The 20,458-nt window shown below is 34.8% G+C and overlaps 1 protein-coding gene across 3 annotated transcripts in view; it reads left to right on the plus strand.

The window, feature by feature from the left end:
* The first annotated feature begins 2,354 nt into the window (after positions 1-2,354).
* CRISP1 (cysteine rich secretory protein 1) overlaps positions 2,355-20,458 on the plus strand; it is a 35,755-nt gene continuing 17,651 nt past the window's right edge. For 2 of the 3 annotated variants that reach the window (XM_012441520.2, XM_012441521.2), the window contains exons 1-3: positions 2,355-2,461; positions 14,912-14,979; positions 20,097-20,225. In XM_012441520.2, coding sequence (XP_012296943.1) covers positions 14,914-14,979; positions 20,097-20,225 — 195 coding nt within the window. In that variant the 5' untranslated portion in view covers positions 2,355-2,461; positions 14,912-14,913. Of the gene's footprint in view, positions 2,462-14,908; positions 14,980-20,096; positions 20,226-20,458 lie in introns of those variants that run through there. The other variant, XM_064360424.1, reaches the window with a different exon arrangement.

The raw sequence follows: 20,458 nt of genomic DNA on the forward strand, positions 1-20,458 counted from the left end.
CAAGTCTAGGGTCACTGAGGCCTTGCAACATAGAGGACTTTGAAGCATAAGCACAATTTTACTGAGTGGTGTGAAGAAGCAATCAGACACAAATGGGACTGTTGAAGGTAAGAGTTCAGCCATGGAGAAAGTGAACGGAGAGGAAAAGATGTCTGTGTCCAGTGGATAATTAGAATAAAGACACAGCCAGAATATGTGCAACAATTATTTAATAAATATGATTTAAAGTCACATTTAACACGTGAATGTTGGTTTTTTCCTTCAATATGTATTTTATATTTGTGCTTTCTAAAATTTTTGTTAGCCAATCTCAGAGTAAGTGATTGATTTTAAGGTTCTTTATAAAATGAATATATCCTCATAAACATGATATGATTAGACACATCAGCCTTCATCTATCTCTCTAAAGTTTTCTAGAATAAACCAATTAAAATATTATATCAGGTTGTTATATGCTAGATAAACATGTCAGATTTTTATTTTAGGGAAAAAAGTTATTGCAGATAATTTCCTACTATGCAAAAAAGCTTAAACAGAAAGAGAACAATCTATGAAAATAGGAGATTTATGAACAGAAACAGCAACTGGCACCCACGTTTGGGATTCAGATGCAAATCAGGTTATTCTTTGCTTTCCAACACTTCCCAATTTCTTTAAAAATCATATTTGAAACTGGATCGCAGCTCTATATGAAGACATCAGTGCTATAAATACAGACAGAATTGTGTTGGGTAGAGCAATGCCAGAAATTGACAGTACCAACAGATAAAACCAAAGCAATTAAGTTTCCATAAACACTTGACTTGATGTTGAATCAACACTCTACTTTATCAGCAGTTTAGCAAGAAATAAATGACAATCATACATTTCCAGTATATAAACCATGCTGGTTTGGTGAAGTAACAGAATTCTTTTCCAGCTTTCTTTTTACAATGTATTTCATTGGAGAAAGTTGTTCAATAATTTGTAAGTTTTAATTCCGAGATCATGTAAAATTATTTAAAGATAACCCATCTTATCTGTAAAAGAGTTTACACATAAGCTTTTTTATGTTTTTAGTTTAATACTGTCTCCCTCAACCAAAAAAATAAATTCTTCTGACTACAAGTGAGCAATTTTTTAGTAATGTTTAGTTCTCCTTTCCTTCAGACTGTTTTCTGGACATTCATTATATACCTTGGCAAGACCAGAAAATTCTGTCTTAAGATTCTCTGATCTTTCTTTTAATTTTTATTTTCTAACCACCAACCCAAAACTAACACAAAATAATTTATGACTACACACTTCTTACTTTATTTTCACTCTTTCCTTTTAGATATTCAAATGACCTTTCTCAAGCAAGACATGAGAAAAATATCTTTATTAAATAATAATATCTTCTTTCTTCCAAAGAACAAAGACTTAATTCATAATTTCAAAAAGATGCCAGCGAGCTATATAGAGGCTTCAATATAAGCAGCCATGCACTCACACTTACAAACATTTGCCAATTTTTCAGAATAATAAAACGATTCAAAAACATTTGATATATCTAGTTACAAAGTAAATTTTCTATTCTCATATCTAATTTCTGTCTGTATGATATTTCTTTCTTTGTTTCTATTGTCCTATTTATTTCTAAATGTCCTATTTTGTTTCTCATTATGTGACTCAAATGACATCTGGAATTTTTCGTGTTTTGTAATTTAGCGTTCAGTATAACACTGTTCAGTATTTCTAGACCTCTCAAGGTAGTTAGTTGCTTCCACATTGTTTCTGGACAAATCTCTATTAGCATTCTCCCAAACTGCAGATAGTTTTCCTGTTAACCAGGAAGTTCTTAGGAAAATTGACTATTTAATTTTTCATTCCCAGAACCTCTCCAAGTGTATGACACATTATAGAACAGTTACTATAAATGTACTGCACATACTGTATGCCAGGCACTAAATTGCAAACTCCATAGGACTGTGTAGTTTACGTGTTTCGTTATTTTATGTATCCTCAGCATCTAGAAGAGAGCATAAATCATCTTAAGACCTCAGTAAATAATTACTGAATGAATTTAACAAAGCTGAGAAGTTGCTACCCTCTTCTGGACCAGCAGTCATTTTCCCTTACAGTGACCTTTGTTATCTGATTGTGGCTCTACTGAATCATGCAGCTAATCTTTGCAGCTTGTTCCCAAGGTGAAAGTTTAAAAGTGGTGAGGTCCATTGATGATGTTGCCTGGGTTGCAAACTAGAAATGTCCCCACAATCATGATTTGTAATCTTCACAGACTCTAGATTTGTTCTGATTTTCATGTATTCATGCCTAGTATCCACTGTAATCCCTTGATCTGTTATAGGCATTTACCTTGTACTGACTGCCTCATTGAACAAATCTCCCCTGTGGACTACCATTTAAAAGCAAGAGTACACTGCAAAGGGAAAGGCTGGGTTCTCATCAGGACACAAATTTACAAGCTGCGTGGATTTGGGTAAGTTATATAATCTTTGTCAGATTCTTTATTTGAAAATGAGTTTCAAAAGTGACTACCCAATAGCATTGTTATAATATTAAACGAGATTACATACAAAACTTTATCCTAATACTATTGTTAGCTAAAAGTAAATGTTAGTTATTTCCATGCTTTTAATAAAGGGATATATAAGCTAAAATATACTATACAAATACAAAGTAATGTTACATGTTGAGTTCATTCTCATTAACTTCTTGGGGAGGGCTTAGAAGAAACATTTTTTCATGTAGGGACAATTACCATGTGGTTATATAGATCTGAAAATGACAAGGTAGGCATCTTTTATTTCATAAAATATTGAAAACAATGCCAAAAGAATCAGTCAGTAAAAAGGGGCCATAGTCAAATAGGTATTGGTTCTCTTTTATAACTTTACATTTTATTTTGGGGAGTTGCTAGGCATTTAATGGGTAATGGTGATAAAAGATTTGTTTTACAAAGACTGTAAGTCAGCCTCTATCAGAAATGGGGAAGCATGAGGGAGAAACTGAGAACCGAGTGGTGGGTGCAGGGGGCAGGATTTTAAGCTGTCCAAACTCCTTTCTGCCGTCTTTCCACCTGCCAGTCTCCAATCTTGCTTCAAGTCTCCAGAGTCTTCATGCTAGGTCTTGGACTTGTAAATCACACAACTTTTGTGCCCTACCTGAACTCAGCCTTCCTAAAAAACTTCCTTTGGACATTTCCTGCTCCCTCACTCCCTTTCCAGTTTCTATCTCCATCCCATTAATGTTCTGTATTATCTAAATAATTCTCCCCAAAACTGCTTATGGAAAATCTTACCTTTAGTAGTATATACCAAAGCTACCACCAACCGCCTTCTTCTCATTTTTACAAAGATGTTTTACATATAACGCAATGAACCAAATTTACTATAATGAAAGAAAATCATTAGACAAGAGAATTTGAAAGAAATGTGACTGCACCCTTCAAATAATATCAGACGATCATCAAGCAACTGGAATTTATCTCTTACAAACATGATAGCTTTTACATTTAAATCTGTAAAAATAAGGCGGTACTCACATTTGTGTTTGTTTTTTGTTTGTTTGTTTGTTTGTTTGAGACAGAGTCTCACTTCGTTGCCCAGGCTGGAGTGTAGTGGCAAGATCTCAGCTCACTGCAACCTCCGCTTCCCAGGTTCAAGCAATCCTCCTGTCTCAGCCCCCCTAGTATCTGGGATTACAGGAACGTGCCACCATGCCTGGCTAATTTTTGTATTTTTAGTAGAGAGGGGGTTTTGTCATGTTGGCCAGGCTGGTCTTGAACTCATGACTGCAGGTGATCCACCCATCTCGGCCTCCCAAAGTGCTGGGATTACAGGAGTGAACCACTGCACCCTGCTGGTACTCACATTTAAATCTCTGATTCAAGTGAAAATAATTTTTGTTTCAATGGAAGGTAGCAATCAGAATCTGTATTTTTTTAACCATTGGATATTCCACTGACTTCATGTTTTTTATAAAAATGATCATTCTTTCCCCATTCAATTGCATTTCAGACTTTGTCATAAATCAGGTAACTATGTGAATTTGTTTCTGTATTCCATAATATTCCATTTGTCCATTTATCTGTATTTGTGTTACTAGTACTCTGTCTTCATGACTTCAAATACTATAGTGAGTTTTAATACTTGGTACTGTAAACCCTAAAACTTTGTTCTCCAATATTTTGTCAATGTTAAATCTATCTTCTAGAAGAAAATACCTTTTATAACTCATACTTTTGGATAACCAAAATTTCTTAAATAGAATATACACAAAACACATGCATAAACACTAATACAAGAAAATAAAAATTAGCTAGATTTATCTGAATTAGAAACTTTTTTAACAAAAGCTGCAACTAAGATAGTTTAAAACATAAGCCATAGGCTAAGGAAAGATATTTGTAAAATATTTAACAATTGCCTTATCAAGAACATATAGAGAATTCATACAAACCAATAAGAAAAATACCGTCAACCTAATTATAACAATGGGCAAAACATTCAACAGAGATTACACAAAAGATGGGATCTAAGTGGCTTATAAACACATGAAAATAAGCTCAATATCTTGTTATTAAATATAAATTAAAAACTGCAATGAAATAATATTACACAAACATAATAGATAAAATTGAAAAAAGTTGAGAATACAAATAATAGGTGAATATATGAAGCTGATGTGAGAATGAATGGATAAAACTCATTTGGAAAACTATTTGACAATACCTACAAAACATGTATATACTATATGGCTCAATAATTCCACTCTGGGGTATATATCCAAACATGCACACACACATACACACACACACAGTGAATAACAGAGGTACAGATAAAATGTTCATAGAAGTTTTATTCATAATAGTTTCAAACTGAAAATAATCAAAATTCTTATAAATAATAGAATGATTAAATGAATTATACTGTATGTGTACAGTGGAATATTCTGCAGCTATTAACAAATACAAACTTCTTCACGTGCAACATGAATGAATCTCATAAGCATAATAATGAGTAGTGAGAGAGGTTAGACATTAAAAATACATATTCCATTTATTTAAAGTTCTAAAACTGATAAAACTAATCCTAGTTATATCAAGATAGTTTTCTTATTCTTGGGGACTTCAGACTCAAAGGGGCCCAAAGGACCTTCTTGAGTGTTGGAAATCATCTATATATTGATTTTGGTAGTGGTTACACTAGTATATACATAGTTATAAATTAATCAAACTGTATGCTTAAGACTGGCATGCTGTGCTATATGTAAGTTATAACTCACCTTCACTGAGGTGAGGAAGATTAAAAATAAGATGTATTTCTTATAGAGCTCATGTCTTAATCGTTTGGTTAAGGCAAGGAAGGGACTGTTCTTCATGTAAGTGCTTTCTGAGAAGGTCATGGTCTAACAATTGAATACATGAGAATGCATTCCCCAGGGCATGCCATAGGGCAGTACCCAGTTGTCCTCAGTCTTTCCCCTCATCTTTGATCTTTCCTCTCACAAAATATTAACTTTTGGTTGTTTAAGATCTACAAATTTGTCAATAAGAAACACAGTCTGAAACTAAAGTGTAAAGAAATACATTTAAATAGTGTATCAAGTGGCTGGTATTATTATCTAAAAATATTTTAAGAGTATTGACTTAAGATTGTCTTTTGTGAACATGGTAATTGTGTTAAGAAGAAATTGATGCTAAAACCAACGAAGTGATGCTTCTTCTGTTATACTTCTGTTCAGAAGAGCTAACTTTACCGGGGTTCAACCAGCTATGTAATTCCTCGGTTGAAATGGACATGGGCTTAGTACAACGTCTGAGACTTACCTCAGTCTGGATCTGCAGGGTCTTTTACTCTGGGCTCATTTCTATTTCCACCCTCACAACCTCTGATCCAGCTCTGAGTCATGCTCTACAATTCTAATCTCTATGTGTGCATTTTTCTTACATCAGCAGGATTTGCTGTTTGCCATCCTCTGTCTGTTTCCTGCAGTTCCCTTCAGCCCTACCCAATTTTGAGCTATACCTCCTAGAATTATCCCAGGCCCCAAAATCTGTACTATTATACTTCTGGGACAACAGAGATACCTTCATAATTGCCTGTATTCAGTCCTCATTCTAAAATATTTAATTTACTTCTGATATTGAATTATTAACTTCTACTGTCATGTTTTGACTCAGTTCCCCAAGTGACTATTTAGACCTCAAGCAAACAAAAATGACCCTTCTGTTTTTTCATAGTTTCTGGTTCTCTGAGAAGGTATAACATTGAGTATACACATTTTACCTATTCATTGACCTCAAGCCAAAACTTGGGCTTAAAAATCTAAGGTCCTTTCTTAGCAGTTTCCCTTAGCATAGTTGCCCTAAACGTTGATCAAACAGAATTCTTTGGACATGCCAACATGCTAAGGTAAACATAATCCCAGCTGACACCAATTATCCCATAATCATTTGTAAGAGATCATGATAAGTTTTCTTCTGGATGCCTTTAATACTTGCACAGAAAATAAGTTCTGGCATTAAGTCACCTAGATTTAGTATTATATCAAATTTCTTACGCATCTTATATTATACAACAAAGAATTTTTTTCACGTTTTTGACAAAAAAATTTAAATCTCTATGTAAAATATGCAAGTTGTATGTATGTGTGTATATATATTTTCTAACAATATCAATGACACTATTTTTTCAAAGATATTCTATTAGAATTAATTAGAGTCCATTTATAAAATATAGTATGCCTTCAACTTTGGATTTTGAAGTACAAACCTTTCTGAAAAGAACAACAGCAGTTAACTCTAAAGAATTGTCTCATGTAGTCCTATGCATTTCATCTATGTCTTCAACATGTTAGATTCATTCTAAAGAAAAGAAAGTTGATTTTCACAGAATGCATTTAGCAATCTTGTAGATAATAGTATAAACTAGATAAAATATTTTAACTTCAGGATTGGTATGACTTTTATTATAGCACACTGTATTGAATTAATAGGTTGTGTATGTGGTCAGAGTATGAGGTTGTGTCTGTGGCTCCTAATATCTGAAATAGCTAATTGTTGCAATTGTAAAAGAGTAAATTCATTTATTAAATATTTCTTTCTTTTTTTTTTTTTTTTTTTTTTTTTTTTTTTTGAGACGGAGTTTCGCTCTTGATACCCAGGCTGGAGTGCAATGGCGCGATCTCGGCTCACCGCAACCTCCGCCTCCTGGGTTCAGGCAATTCTCCTGCCTCAGCCTCCTGAGTAGCTAGGACTACAGGCACGCGCCACCATGCCCAGCTAATTTTTTGTATTAGTAGAGACGGGATTTCACCATGTTGACCAGGATGGTCTCGAATTCTTGACCTCGTGATCCACCTGCGTCGGCCTCCCAAAGTACTGGGATTACAGGCATGAGCCACTGTGCCCGGCTATTAAATATTTCTTAATCACTTATTATGTATTAGATACACTTAGAAGTAAAATTAGATGTATATTATTATTTTTTAAAGTCCACAGATAGTAATTGATTTTCAGTCCTGGGGCTCAAACTCTGCGATAATTCATAAAAAAAAAAAAAACTCAGCAAAAATAGTAAGGGCATTTGTGTCAAAATAGTCACAATAGCATTACTTAGGAAAAAAATATTAGCAGATTAAAAACAAAACTTTAGCCAAAATCATAAGTAACTTACAAATTAATCATATTTTCAAAATATTTATAATGAATAAGTAATAACAATGGAAATTCTGGGAAAAGCAAGATAATATTTTATATAAATTATGTTTTCATATGTAAATTCAACTAAGTATTGGTATTGTATATAAGGAAAAAAGGATACTTGAAAGACAAAATCTAAATTATCAGTATCAATTTTGGGCAGGTGGAAAACAAATTTGGGAGGATATTTCTTAAGCTTCTCATAACAGCTTTTTTGAGGTATACTTTAGGTACATGTAAGTGTACAATCATGAAAACATCATAACAATCAAGATAATGAGCACACATCACCCCAAAAACTGTCCTTCAGAAAATGCAAAAACAGCAATTATAGACAGCCTCATAATGAAGACTAATACGTATAACACTTCAGTGTGTATGTATATATATTCTGTATATTTATATGTATTTACATATATGCAATATATAATGTAGGTAGAGGTAAATATGTAAGTATATATATGCATGTGCATGTGTATGTATGTGGGTATATATATATGTGTGACTGTATGTCAATCTACTTTGTGTCAGAAGCTCCTTTTCTACTGAAATATAATATGTGTATATATTAAAGGGGCACATGTGATATCTTGCTACATTCAAAGACTGTGTAATATTCAAGTGTGACTATTTGGGGCATTCTTCACCTGGAGTAGCCTCACCTTGAATTGTTTTGGGAACAAATTAAGTCCTTGCTTCTTATTTGGAAATATACAATGCATTGTTGTTAACTATAGTCACCCTACTCTGCTATGAAATGTTAGAATTTATTTTTTCTATCTAACTGTATGTTTGTACCCATTAACCAACCTCTCTTTGTCCATTCCCATGTGCCCCAACCTCCACACACACTCTTCCCAGTCTCTGATATCTATTATTCTACTCTTATCTCCATGAGATCAACTTTTTTTTAGCTTCCATATGAGTGAGAACACACAATATTTGTTTTCTGGTGCCCAGCTTATTCACCTCAACTAATGACCTCTAGTTCTAGCCATGTTACTGCAAATGACATAATTTCATTCTTTTTTTTATGGCTGATAGCATTCTATTGTGTATATATGCCACATTTTCGTACTCCACTCAGCCATTAATGAATACTTAGGTTGATTCCTTATCTTGGTTATTGCAGATAGTGCTGAAATAAACCTGAGAGTACAGGTATTCCTCTGATATACTGATTTATTTTCTTTTGGATAAATACTCAGTAATAGAATTGCTAGATTGTATGGTACCTCTACTTGTAGCTTTTTGAGGAATCTCTATAATGTTTTACATAGTGGCTACTCTCACCAACAGCATGTAAGAGCTCTTTTTTCATTGCATCATAACCAGCTTCGGTAATTCTTTTGTCTTAATAATAGTCATTCTAACTGGGGCAAGATAATATCTCATTGTGGTTTAATTTGCATTTCCCTGATGATTAGTGATGTTGAACATACTTTTCATATATTCTTTGGCCATTTGTATGTCTTCTTTTGGGAAATGTCTATTCATGTCCTTTTCCCACTTTTTAATAGGATTGTTTGTTTTTTCACTGTTTAGTTGTTTGAGTTTCTTAGATATTCTGGATATTAGTTCAGCATATTTGCAAATGTTTACTCCCATTAAACACATTGCCATTCACTCTGTTGATTGCTTTCTTTGCTATGAGGTTTTTCAGTTTAACATAGTCCCATTTGCCTATTCTTGTTTCTGTCGTCCGTGCTTTTGAGGTCTTAGTAATAAAAGCTTTGCCTAGATCAATGTTCTGAAGTGTTTTCCTATGTTTGTCTAATAATTTTATAGTTCCAGGCTTTGTGTTTAAGTCCTTAATCTATTTTAGGTTTATTTTTGCATATGGTGAAAGATAAGGGTCCACTTTCATTTTTATGCATATGAATATCCAACTTTTTAGTACCATTTATTGAAGAGGATATCCTTTTTCTGATGAATGTTCTTGGTGTCTTTATCAAAAATCATTTGGCTGTATATATGTGGGTTTATTTCTTGGTTCTCTCTATGTATCTATTTGTCTAGGAATACCATGATTTTTATTTGCCTTAGTCTTGTAATATATTTCGAACTCCAGGAGTATGATAACTAGTTTTGTTCTATTTGCTCAGAATTGCTTTGGCTATTTAAGCTATTTTTGGTTCCATATGATTTTAGGAATTTTTTTCTATTTCTATGGAAAATGACATTGGTATTTTGACGAGAATTATAATGACTCTGTAGATTGCTTTAGACATTATGGTTTTATTAACAAAATTAATTCTTCTAATTCATGAGCATGGGATTATTTTCAATATTTGGTGTCCTTGTCAATTTCTTTCATAAGAGTTTTGTAATTTTCCTTGTAGAAGTTTTTCTCCTCTTTTGTAAACTTCATCTTTAGGTATTTTATTTGAAACACTGTTAATTTTTGCATGTTGATTTTGTATCTTGCAAAGTTATTGAACTTATCAGATCTAAGAATTTGGTAGTCTTTAGGTTTTCTTGATATAATACCATCTGCAAAGAGTGACAATTTGACTTTCTCTTTTCCAATTTAAATGCCTTTTATTTCTTTCTCTTACATGACTTCTCTGGCTAGAACTTCCCAGCACTATGTTAAATAGGAGTGCTGAACGTGGACAACGTTGTCTTGTTTTAGTCCTTAGAGGAAAGACATTCAGCTTTTTCCCATTCGGTGTGATGTTATATGTGAATTTGTCATATATGGCTTTTATTATTTGAGTTATGTTCTTTTTTCTTCTTTTCTTTTCTTTTTCTGAGATGGAGTCGTGCTCTGTCACCCAGGCTGGAGTGCAATGGCATGATCTTGGCTAACTGCAACCTCTGCCTCCCGGGTTCAAGTGATTCTCCCACCTCTGCCCCCCTGCCCCCCATCCCCCTATCCCCCGAGTAGCTGGGACTACAGGCGCGTATGCTACCACGCCTGGCCATTTTTTTGTATTTTTAGTAGATACAGGGTTTCACTGTGTTGGCCAGGCTGGTCTCGAACTCCTGACCTTAAGTGATCTGCCCACCTCAGCCTCCCAAATTGCTGGAATTACAAGTATGAGCCACCACACATGGCCAAGTTATGTTCTTTCAGTTCTTAGTTTGTTGAGAGTTTTTGTCAGGAAGAGATGTTAAATTTTATCAAATGATTTTGTGGAGTCTATTGAGATTACCATATGGTTATTTTCCTTTATTTTGTTAATGTGATGTGTCACATTTATTGATTTGCATATGTCAAAGCATCCTTGCATCCCTAGTATAAATCCCACTTGATCATGGTGCATTATCTTCTTCATGTGCTGTTGGATTTAGTTTGTTAGTATTTTGTTAAGGAACTTGGTCTCTATGTTCATCAGGAATATTGTCCTATAGTTTTCTTTTTCGTTTCATCCTTGTCTTGTTTTGGTATCAGAGTAACGTCAGCCTCTTAGAATAAATTAGGGCAACTTTTCTTTTCTTGAATTTTTTGGGAATAGTTTGAGAAGAATAGATGTTAGTTCATCTTTGTAAATTTGGTATAATTTAGCAGTAAAATCATCTGATCCTGGACTTTTCTTATTGGTAAAGTTTTTATTACAATTCAATCTCATTACTCATTATTGGTCTTCTCTGGTTTCTATTTCTTTCTGATTCAATCTTGGTAGCTTTTATGTCTCCAGGAATTTATTATTTTCTCTAAAATTTTCAATTTGTTAGTATATAGTTATCCACGGTTATCTCATGATTTTCTATATTTCTGTAGTGACAATTGTAATATCTTTTTTATTTCTGATTTTGCTTATTTGGGTTTCCTCTTTTTTATCTTGGTCACTCAACCTACTTGTTTATCAGTTTTGTTTATGTTTTCAGAAAATTAACTTTCCATTTTGTTGATCCTTTGTATTATTTTTTAAGTCTCTAATTTGTTTAGCTCTGCTCTAAACTTTTTGATTTCTTCTGCCAGTTTTGGGTTTGATTTGTCCTTATTTTTTTTAGTTCTTGAGATGCATTGTTAGATTGTTTATTTAAAATCTTTCTTTTGTTTGAGATAGGTGTTTATTACTAGAAACTTGCCTTTAGCACTGCTTTTGCTATATCCCCATTAGTTTCGGTATGTAATGTTTCAATTTTTATTTTTTTCAAAAAATGGTTTGATTTCCTCCTTAATTTCTTTCTCAGCTCAGTGGTCATTCAGGAGCCTGTTGTTTAATTTCCATGTTTTGTACAGTTTCCAAAGTTCCTCTTGTTATTGATTTCTAGTTTTATTTCATTGTAGTGAGAGAAGATACTTGACATCGTTTCAATTTTTACAAATTTGTTGAGACTTGTTTTGTTTTCTGACTTATGGTCCATCCTAGAGTGTTTCATGTGCTGATAGGAGGAATGTGCACTTTGTAGCTATTGGATAAAATGTTCTGCAAATGTCTGTTAGGTTCATTTCGTTAAACGTACAATTTAAATCCAATGTTTCTTTGTTAATTTCTGCCTAGGTTATCTGTCTAATGTTGATAGTGGGGTGTTGAAGTCCCCACTGTTGTCGTATTGGAGTTTATCTCTCCCTTTAGATCTAATCATATTTGCTTTATACATCTGGGTGCTCCAGTGTTGGGTGCATATGTTTAGATCTGTTACATTCTCTTGCTGAACTGATCCCTTTATCATTACATAATGACCTTCTTTGTCTGCTTTTGCTGTTTCTGACTTAAAGTCTGTTTTATCTTATATAGCTAAAGATATTCCTGCTTGGTTTTGGTCTTCATTTGTATGGAATATCTTTTGATATCCCTTTACCTTCAATCTATATCTATCTTTAGAGGAGATACAGTTTTTTATAGATGGAATACAGCTGGGTCATATTTTAATTCATTCAACCAATCTATATTTTTAAGTGGAAAATTTAATCCATGTACATTCAATGTTTTTATTGATATCTCCTTTTATTAGTTGATTTCTTTTTGTTTTGTATATTTTTGGTTTCCTTTTTCTCTTACTGTTTATCATTGTGGTTAGGTGGTCTTATGTAGTGATAAGATTTGAGTTCTTTCTCTTCCTTATTTGTGTTTGCTCTACCAGTGGGTTTAATACTTTTGTGTGTTTTCATGATGGTAAATATCTTTTCACTTCCATGTGCAGGACTCTTTTAAGCATTCCTGGTAGAGTCAGTCTAATGGTAGTAAATTCCCTTAACTTTTGCTTGTCTGGAAGATACTTTTTTTTTTATCTTTCATTTATGAAGGATAACTTTCTTGGTTACAGTATCCATGGGTGGAAGTTGTTTTTTTTTCTTTCAGCACTTGTTAAATATATCATCAGTGGGAGCAATAGCTAGCTGCAGCAGATGCTACAGGTGGAAAATGTCAATGCGGTTCCAGAGATGTGGATATGCAAGGACCGTTTGCCCCTGTGCAGGATGCAGCTGGGTTGGAAATAGACTGTCAATAAAGCACCTTTCCATAGCTGCCAGGACTCAAGAGTGTGTGAAACCCATGGGACGTACCATGAACATTCCTCTGGAACTGTGCCTTTGTGCAGTCTCAGGCAACTCTGTTAGTCTCAGGGGTCTGTGAGAGCCTAGAGGCATCCTAATGGCTAGGATGCAGAAGTCCATGGTGAAAATGTGCACTAGTGAGGGTCACTCACTTACCCTTTGCATGCATTAAAGAGTCTTTCCAGGCTCCCAGCCTATCCCAACTGAGCAGACTGCCATGTTTTTCTCTCCTTCCTTGGTTTAGGTGTTTCATGCCACTTCTCTGTTGAATACTAGATGGTCTATTTGAATTTTAATTATCTATTCCTTATTTTGGTGCTTCTTTATGGAGAAGACAAGTGCCAGGTGCTTAGTCTGATATTTTGAAGGTCCTCCCCTCAGAATCTCTCATTTAGTTTACTTTTTTTTCAGTTACTTCAGGGTTAAAATTATCTGCTTTACTAGATTTTTTGAGGATAAGTAAGAGAAAGGGATATTTCATCACCTATGTCACCATATTATGATAAATCTTGACATGAGAGGTTATGTGAATATTTGGAGGGAGAAAGAAAGGAAAGGAAATAGATGAAAAAGAGTGATAAAGGTGAGATTGCTTACATATGTATGTTCTCTGAAAGAATTGATTTAGAGAGTTCTCTCTCATATTAAGCATGTCTGGCAGTAAGCAGGGGAAGTGTGAGAGCAATGGTGAACTACATCATTGGGTGAAAAAGCACGAGTAATTGCACTGCATTATTCTGCACAAATTTGTTATCTTGCTCTTTAAAAGTGTTTGGTTTTATAAAATGAGAACCAAACTTAGCCTTTTTTGCTTCTCACGCAGCAGCATTAATTCAGAAATAAACTTAACAGATGGTGAAAAGAAGGTGTCAACTGAATTTAATCATCTATACTTATTAATATCCTAGAGTTAGCTAGCTATGTTAACTAAAAATAAAGGAAAAGCTACATTAGCTCTGATTTTTCTGACTCATAATGACAGCCATGCTTAGCAAGGTGATCAAACATTATAGAATATCTCTAAGTCACTTACATAAATTAGTGGTACCAAATTATTCCTCTACTTTGTAGCTGATGGAAAGTTTAAATCAAATCTTTCTGTGTTCTTATATTAGTTTCTTCTTGCTATAATAACAAGTTACCATAAATTCAATGTTCTAAAATAAATATAGGTTTATTATCCTATTGTTCTGGAGGTCAGAAATTCAAATAAGTTTCACTGGGCTAAAATCAGGTTGTCAACAGGGAAACTCTAAGGGCAGAATCTGTTTCCTTACCTTTTTCTACGTCCAGAGGCCATCCATATTCCTTAGCTCAGAGTATCTTCCTTGTCTTCAAATTCAATATGACTGCTCAAGTCTGTCTCATGCTCATCACTGATGTTGACTCTTCTGACTTCCTCTTCAACATTAAATACCCTTATGATTATATTGGGTCCACCCAGATATTTCTGGATAATCTCCCTACTTTAGTGTTAGCTGATTAGCAGTTTGAATTCCATATGCTACCTTAATTCCCTCATGTCACACAATATAACATATTCAAAGGTCCAGGGATTGAAACAATTTATATTTTTGAGAGTCTGCTATACTTCCAACAACAGTCCTGTCTTCCTATATGGGTCCCACATTAAACCTTGTTCAGATCCTGAAGGTTTCTTTTGGAAAAAAAAAATGCAAACACATGTAAAAGTGGTTCAAATAAAGTTTATTACAAGATGTTATCCCATGAGTTGAGAATCATCTAAAATTGTGTTATTTTTTTCTTTTCAGGGATGGCAATTAAACACCTCTTGTTTTTGGTTGCTGCTGCTTGCTTACTGCCTATGTTGGCCATGAAAGTATGTGAGGGTTGTATGTTTCATAAGTACTTTCTAAATAAAGCTAAGAGCTAACACTTAAATAGACTCACTACGCTAGATGCACTGTTGTAAGGCCACTACACCCATTACTCACTTTGTTTTTACAATAGCCCTGTTAGGCAAGTACTCAACACCATATTATTAAGAAGAGAACCAAAGAATGGGAAGGGTGAGTCATATGGCTAATATCTGAGAACTAGGACATGGCAAGGCCTGAAATTATACTTAATCAGTTAGCTCCATGGGTCCATATCTATTTCACTGTAGCCCCTCTGGATAATACAAGCAAGGAAGCTGAGAATGCAGATAAACTATATAAGTTTTTACTATAATAAGAATTTAAAATGTCAAAATTAAATATAAAATGGAAAAGTGCCAACAGCAGAGTGACATGAGGAGCCGTAAGTGATGGTATCAAGATATGACCTGAATCTCACTCATTCTTAAAAACAATAATTTTAACAGTCACAAAACAGAGGTAAAACCCTCAATGATATAATATTTTATGATCAGAGAATAATATTCACCTTTAAATAACTTCAATGATATAAAGAAAATAATATATATTTTAATTTCCTCAAAATTTTATGACGAACTGAAATAAATAACTTTGGTATAGAAAATGAGTGGCTTTTATATTTTCATAGGCCAGGTAAGAGGGGTAAGAAATGAAAGGCACTTAGTTTTATGGTTGAAAAAAAATCCTATGCATTAGGCTATTTGGGTGTTGGTTTGGTGTTTGGATCCTATCACTCACTCCTCTTCCCCAAAGAGAGACTAAGTGGAGCTCATGTTTAATGTCCAGTAATCCTCCAGTAAGCTGGAATTAGAGTCTTCAATAAGACTTCTTCCTTCCCTCTGATTATCTGACCATTTTACTTCCCTGCTGTGAAAGGGTGATTTCCATGCTTCATGATAAGGAAAAAGCTAACCTGAAGCATAGCAACCATTCCAGAGGAAGGGAGAAAGGCAAACAGTCAGAAACCTATATTTACCGTCAAGACCTAGTACTAGGCTGTCTAGACCACTTAGGCCCAGTTCTGGGAAACAGCCTAGCCCAGATTGCCATGTGAAAGAAGAAATTAGTATCACTAGTTAAAAGTCCAGAGCAAAGAGCAGATAGGTAGAACTCCACCCATCCAAGAGAAACCCAATTCGCTTTCGACCAAGAATATAAAAGAAAAAGTAGAAGGCATTGATAAAACAACATGTTTATGTTCTGTAACAGAGAATTATTAGAATATTTTCATACATTTTATAGATAGTTTGGTCACAAAATAGAGGCTTAAGAATTTTAAATTTAAACCAGATGATAAATTAAGCCTCCAACACAAATTTATTACATAAACTTTACATGAATCCCAGTTAAAGTAAATAATGTGTTAAATTTGCCCACAAAAAAAAAAAAAAAAAAGTCTTATGCTTTCTTTTTTCAGACGCCAGTAGAAAGCAAATAAACTAACCACCAGACCTGAATGGTATTTTAAACTTCCAATAGTGTCAGAGTTTGCTGGGATATTAAGCATCTAATTTAACATAAATTGCTTTTACTATTGATATAGGTAGTTTTCCATGACAATCTGGTAGATGTTACCCAAAAAGCTTTTTAAGGAAAACTATAGGGAGTTATGATCAGGTAACGGGCAGGCTGAATCTTGTCTGAGTTAATTAGACACTTCTCTGAGCACATGGTAGACCTGGGATCTGAAGAATAAGTTGGTCTTGCAAGCTCACAAGGTGTACTATCAAAGGTACAGGCATGGGCAAATATTCTAAGGCAGGAAGGAAATTGGCACATTCAGGTAACAACAACCAAAAAAAATCAGTGAGTCTACAGCAGAGATAAGGGTTTATATGTGTTTCTATCCTAAATAGAGGCTGAAAAATAAACAGAATATTCAAAGGCCTTGTTAAAGATTTAGTTCCTCTTTTCATGAATGGTAAACTGTTTTTAAATTTTTTATTCTGAATGATGACTGGAGAATGGATTATGAAAGATGCATCAAGGAGTGGGAGAGAGAATACAGACCTAGTAAAGCGTTAGTGGATTTAGGGAGGCCAGTGGAAAGCAGGCAGTAGCCACAATCAGTCCAGGTGAAGGAAGCAGAGAAGTCTGAAAGGAAAGAAAAAAATAGAGTGTTTTGTTCCTTACACCGGAAGAAAGAGTATTTCTACACTGAAAACTTAGTCATAGGAGTCAGCTGCCAATAAACCAAGTAGAATAAAGTCAGTAAAACAGTATTGCATATGCAAATTGAGCTTGTCAGAGACCTTAAAAGGAGAATTTTTAATGTAGGGTTTCCCAACTTGAACCTTATTGCCATTTTCTATGGGACAATTATTTGGTGTAGTGGGGGGCTGTCCTGTGCCTTGTAGGAATTTAGCAGTAGCATCTTGCCCTCTATTCACAAGATGGCAGGAGCACTCTCCCCCTATCATGCCCATCATGACAACACCAAATTTCTCCAGACATTGCCTAATGCCTAAGCAACGGGGGAGGTGGATCACCTGTGATAGAGAACATATTATTGAAAAAACGGGGGGAAGTAAATGCAAGAGTCTATTACTTGGGTAATTATAGACAGCCAGATTTGGCAACGTTTTCCAGAATATTGGTAGGGAAAGAGAGTAGAGACAGAGAACAACAGTTGAATGCGAAAGTGAGGCAAATGAAGAGATGTTTGCTTATTTAAGATATAAGCAGCGTGCAGCCAGGCATGGTGGTACACACCTGTAATCCCAGCTACTTGGGAGGCTGAGGCAGGAGAATGGCTTGAGCCTGGAGATAGAAGCTGCAGTGAGCCAAGATCATGCTACTGCACTCCAGCCCAGGAAAAAGAGCCAGATTTCTTCTCAAAAAAAAAAAAAAGATATAAGCTGCAGAATCATAAATGAACACCACTGGGAAGGGCCAAAAGGAAAGAGTGGCTGTCAGCAAACACAAAATGAAAAGAAAATAAATAATGTCAGATTTGGGGGGATGATAGAAGACAACGGACTTAATAACACTGTTGGAAAGTTGAGCCTTAGAAAGATTAGAAAGAGTGACCCATTCTCTAGTACCACAGAAGAGGAGGAAAGAAAAGGACAGATACAGGTAGACTGGTAGACTGGGTAAGGCAATTGAAGCAGCTGCCTCTGATGGCTTCTCTTTACTGAGGGAAGAAGGGGGTTTCACAACCTATTGAGAGAAGGTAGTTGTGAATAGGGGAGAGTGCAAAAGTTCTACAATAATGTGGAGAGTGGCAAAGTGAGCTAACAAAACAATTCATTAGAATTGATTAGAAGAATTAAGGAACTATTTGGGATCAGTCATACTGATTTGGGGTCATGCAGATATGTGTTGTTTTGTGAGACATTTTCCTAGCGATGCTCAGCTGACAGAGCAGGCAGGAGAATTGTCACTCTCATCCAAAGTTGGGGTGTTTTAGGTAGATATTTCTAGATGAGGGTGTGCAGACAAAAGATTCAATATTGTAAAGGGAGAGTTGCTGAAATTAGAGAACACAGAGAAGAAAGAAAAGAAGAGAGGGCTAGTAGAGAAAAGGAAGAATGAGAAGGCTCTATTATATTGAAGGACAGTCAGAATGGCTGATCTTGGCAACTTGCAAGAACAAGAAATTCTGATCAGGCAGGGAAATGCTTGACCAGCATTTTGGGAGGTATGGTGTTTTGGGATGATCATGAGATATAGTTGGTCACCATTAAAGTGAGGATAATGCGGATCGAAGGAGAAGTCTACAGGAGGAAGATTTTAAGGGTCTATGACATCAAAGGGTTGGAGTCATCCATGTGGATGTTAAAGTCCTTTGAATTGACTTCAGAGATTTGGGTAGAAAAGATGAATTCATTTCAGGAAACCCAATTTCCAGGAATGAGAGGAAGAAAGAAAAAAATTCATGATAGGATGTTAAATAAATGTTCAGGAATGAGGTATGAGAGGCATATGTCATGAATTTTTCTGGAGCAGAGGTTTTCAGAGGAGCAAGGAGAGTTAGCATCTGGAAATAGTGTGTGGAATCATGTGGGTCCTCAGCCTCTCCTCTAGTCCAAATCAAAGTGACTTATAACATGAGAAAAAAAAAATGACACCACGTGAGTACGTCCACAGAGGCAGTCTCTAAAGGGGTCTTCTAAATTCCATATTTATGTTTTCTCCCCATACCCTAAACTATTGATATAAAATAAATAACAGTGAATACTTCTATATTTGTGTAAGTTTGGTGCTAGATCTTATCCATTCATAAATTGTGTTGATGTTCATGTGGTAGTTAAGGAAGCAACAGACACCCCTCACATTATATAGTACATTAGTTTTGCCACATTTTTAAAAAAATGAAGTACATGTGATATCACACACACACACACACACACACACACACACACAAAGATGTTCTTTATAGCAATTAATGCTAACCTAAATACTTTGGCCATATATTTTTCTTCTTAGTGAGTTTCAGAATAAAAATATAAATAAATGAAAAGAACAATCACAAATTCAAGATTGTAGGCTGAATTTGAATTCCATGTTATACTGTGTCACACATACACTTGAGAGCATTGATGTTTTCTCATATGAACAGGAAGAAGACACAGAATTTGTATTGAAAACACTTCCAACTTTGTCCTCAATAATGAATCTCTTAGTTTGGGTTCTCCCAGACACACACCACTAGACCAGGGTTCAAGTACAAGTAATTTATTTGGGAAGCAAAGAGGACGTTTGTTGTAGGGTAGGAGGTGTGGAGAATAAACCAGAGAAGTGAGTAAAAGGTGTGATTTTAAGACATTCCCTTTTTGGATCTTATTGCCCAGTTAAAAATGCTTCAACATGGCCCAAAGTATGAACCTGGAAAAACCCTAACCACAGGATAACCAATGCATTATTCTGAGGACTAATGTAACGTCAGCCTGACGTTTGGAAATCCTCAAAACTAGCACTGGAGAAATTGAATCCAATATACTGAGACATTATAAATTCAAAAATGCTATAAATCACTGTTTATTTAATATTAAACTATAAAACTGCAAAATATATGTGATAAATTCCACTTAAAAGAAGTAACATTAATTAATTAATAATTTTCTGGTAACAGAAGAAATCAGCTAGAGAGCAATTTAATAAGCTCCTCACTGAATTAGCAAATGTACAAGAAGAGATCGTTACTATACACAACAGCCTCAGAAGAGGAGTAGTTCCACCAGCCAGCAACATGCTGAAGATGGTAAGATCGAACAATAGCAATGCCCATGATGGCAATAATAGTAACGTTGTTTACTGAGTTTTTATTAAGTTCTATGCACTTTTAAAATGCTAAAAGTTTTATCTTTTACATAAAGAAACAGAGGCCTGGAGACGGGAAGTAACTTTCTGATGATTATGTGGTTAGTCAGTGACAGACCTCAGCCAGTCGAGCTTCACCCCTCTCCGCCCTCAGACAGTGCTTCTCCATCTTTG

Source organism: Aotus nancymaae, unplaced genomic scaffold (assembly GCF_030222135.1).
Source record: "Aotus nancymaae isolate 86718 unplaced genomic scaffold, 86718_ANA_hifiasm-v0.15.2.pri h1tg000040l, whole genome shotgun sequence".
NCBI lineage: Eukaryota > Metazoa > Chordata > Mammalia > Primates > Aotidae > Aotus > Aotus nancymaae.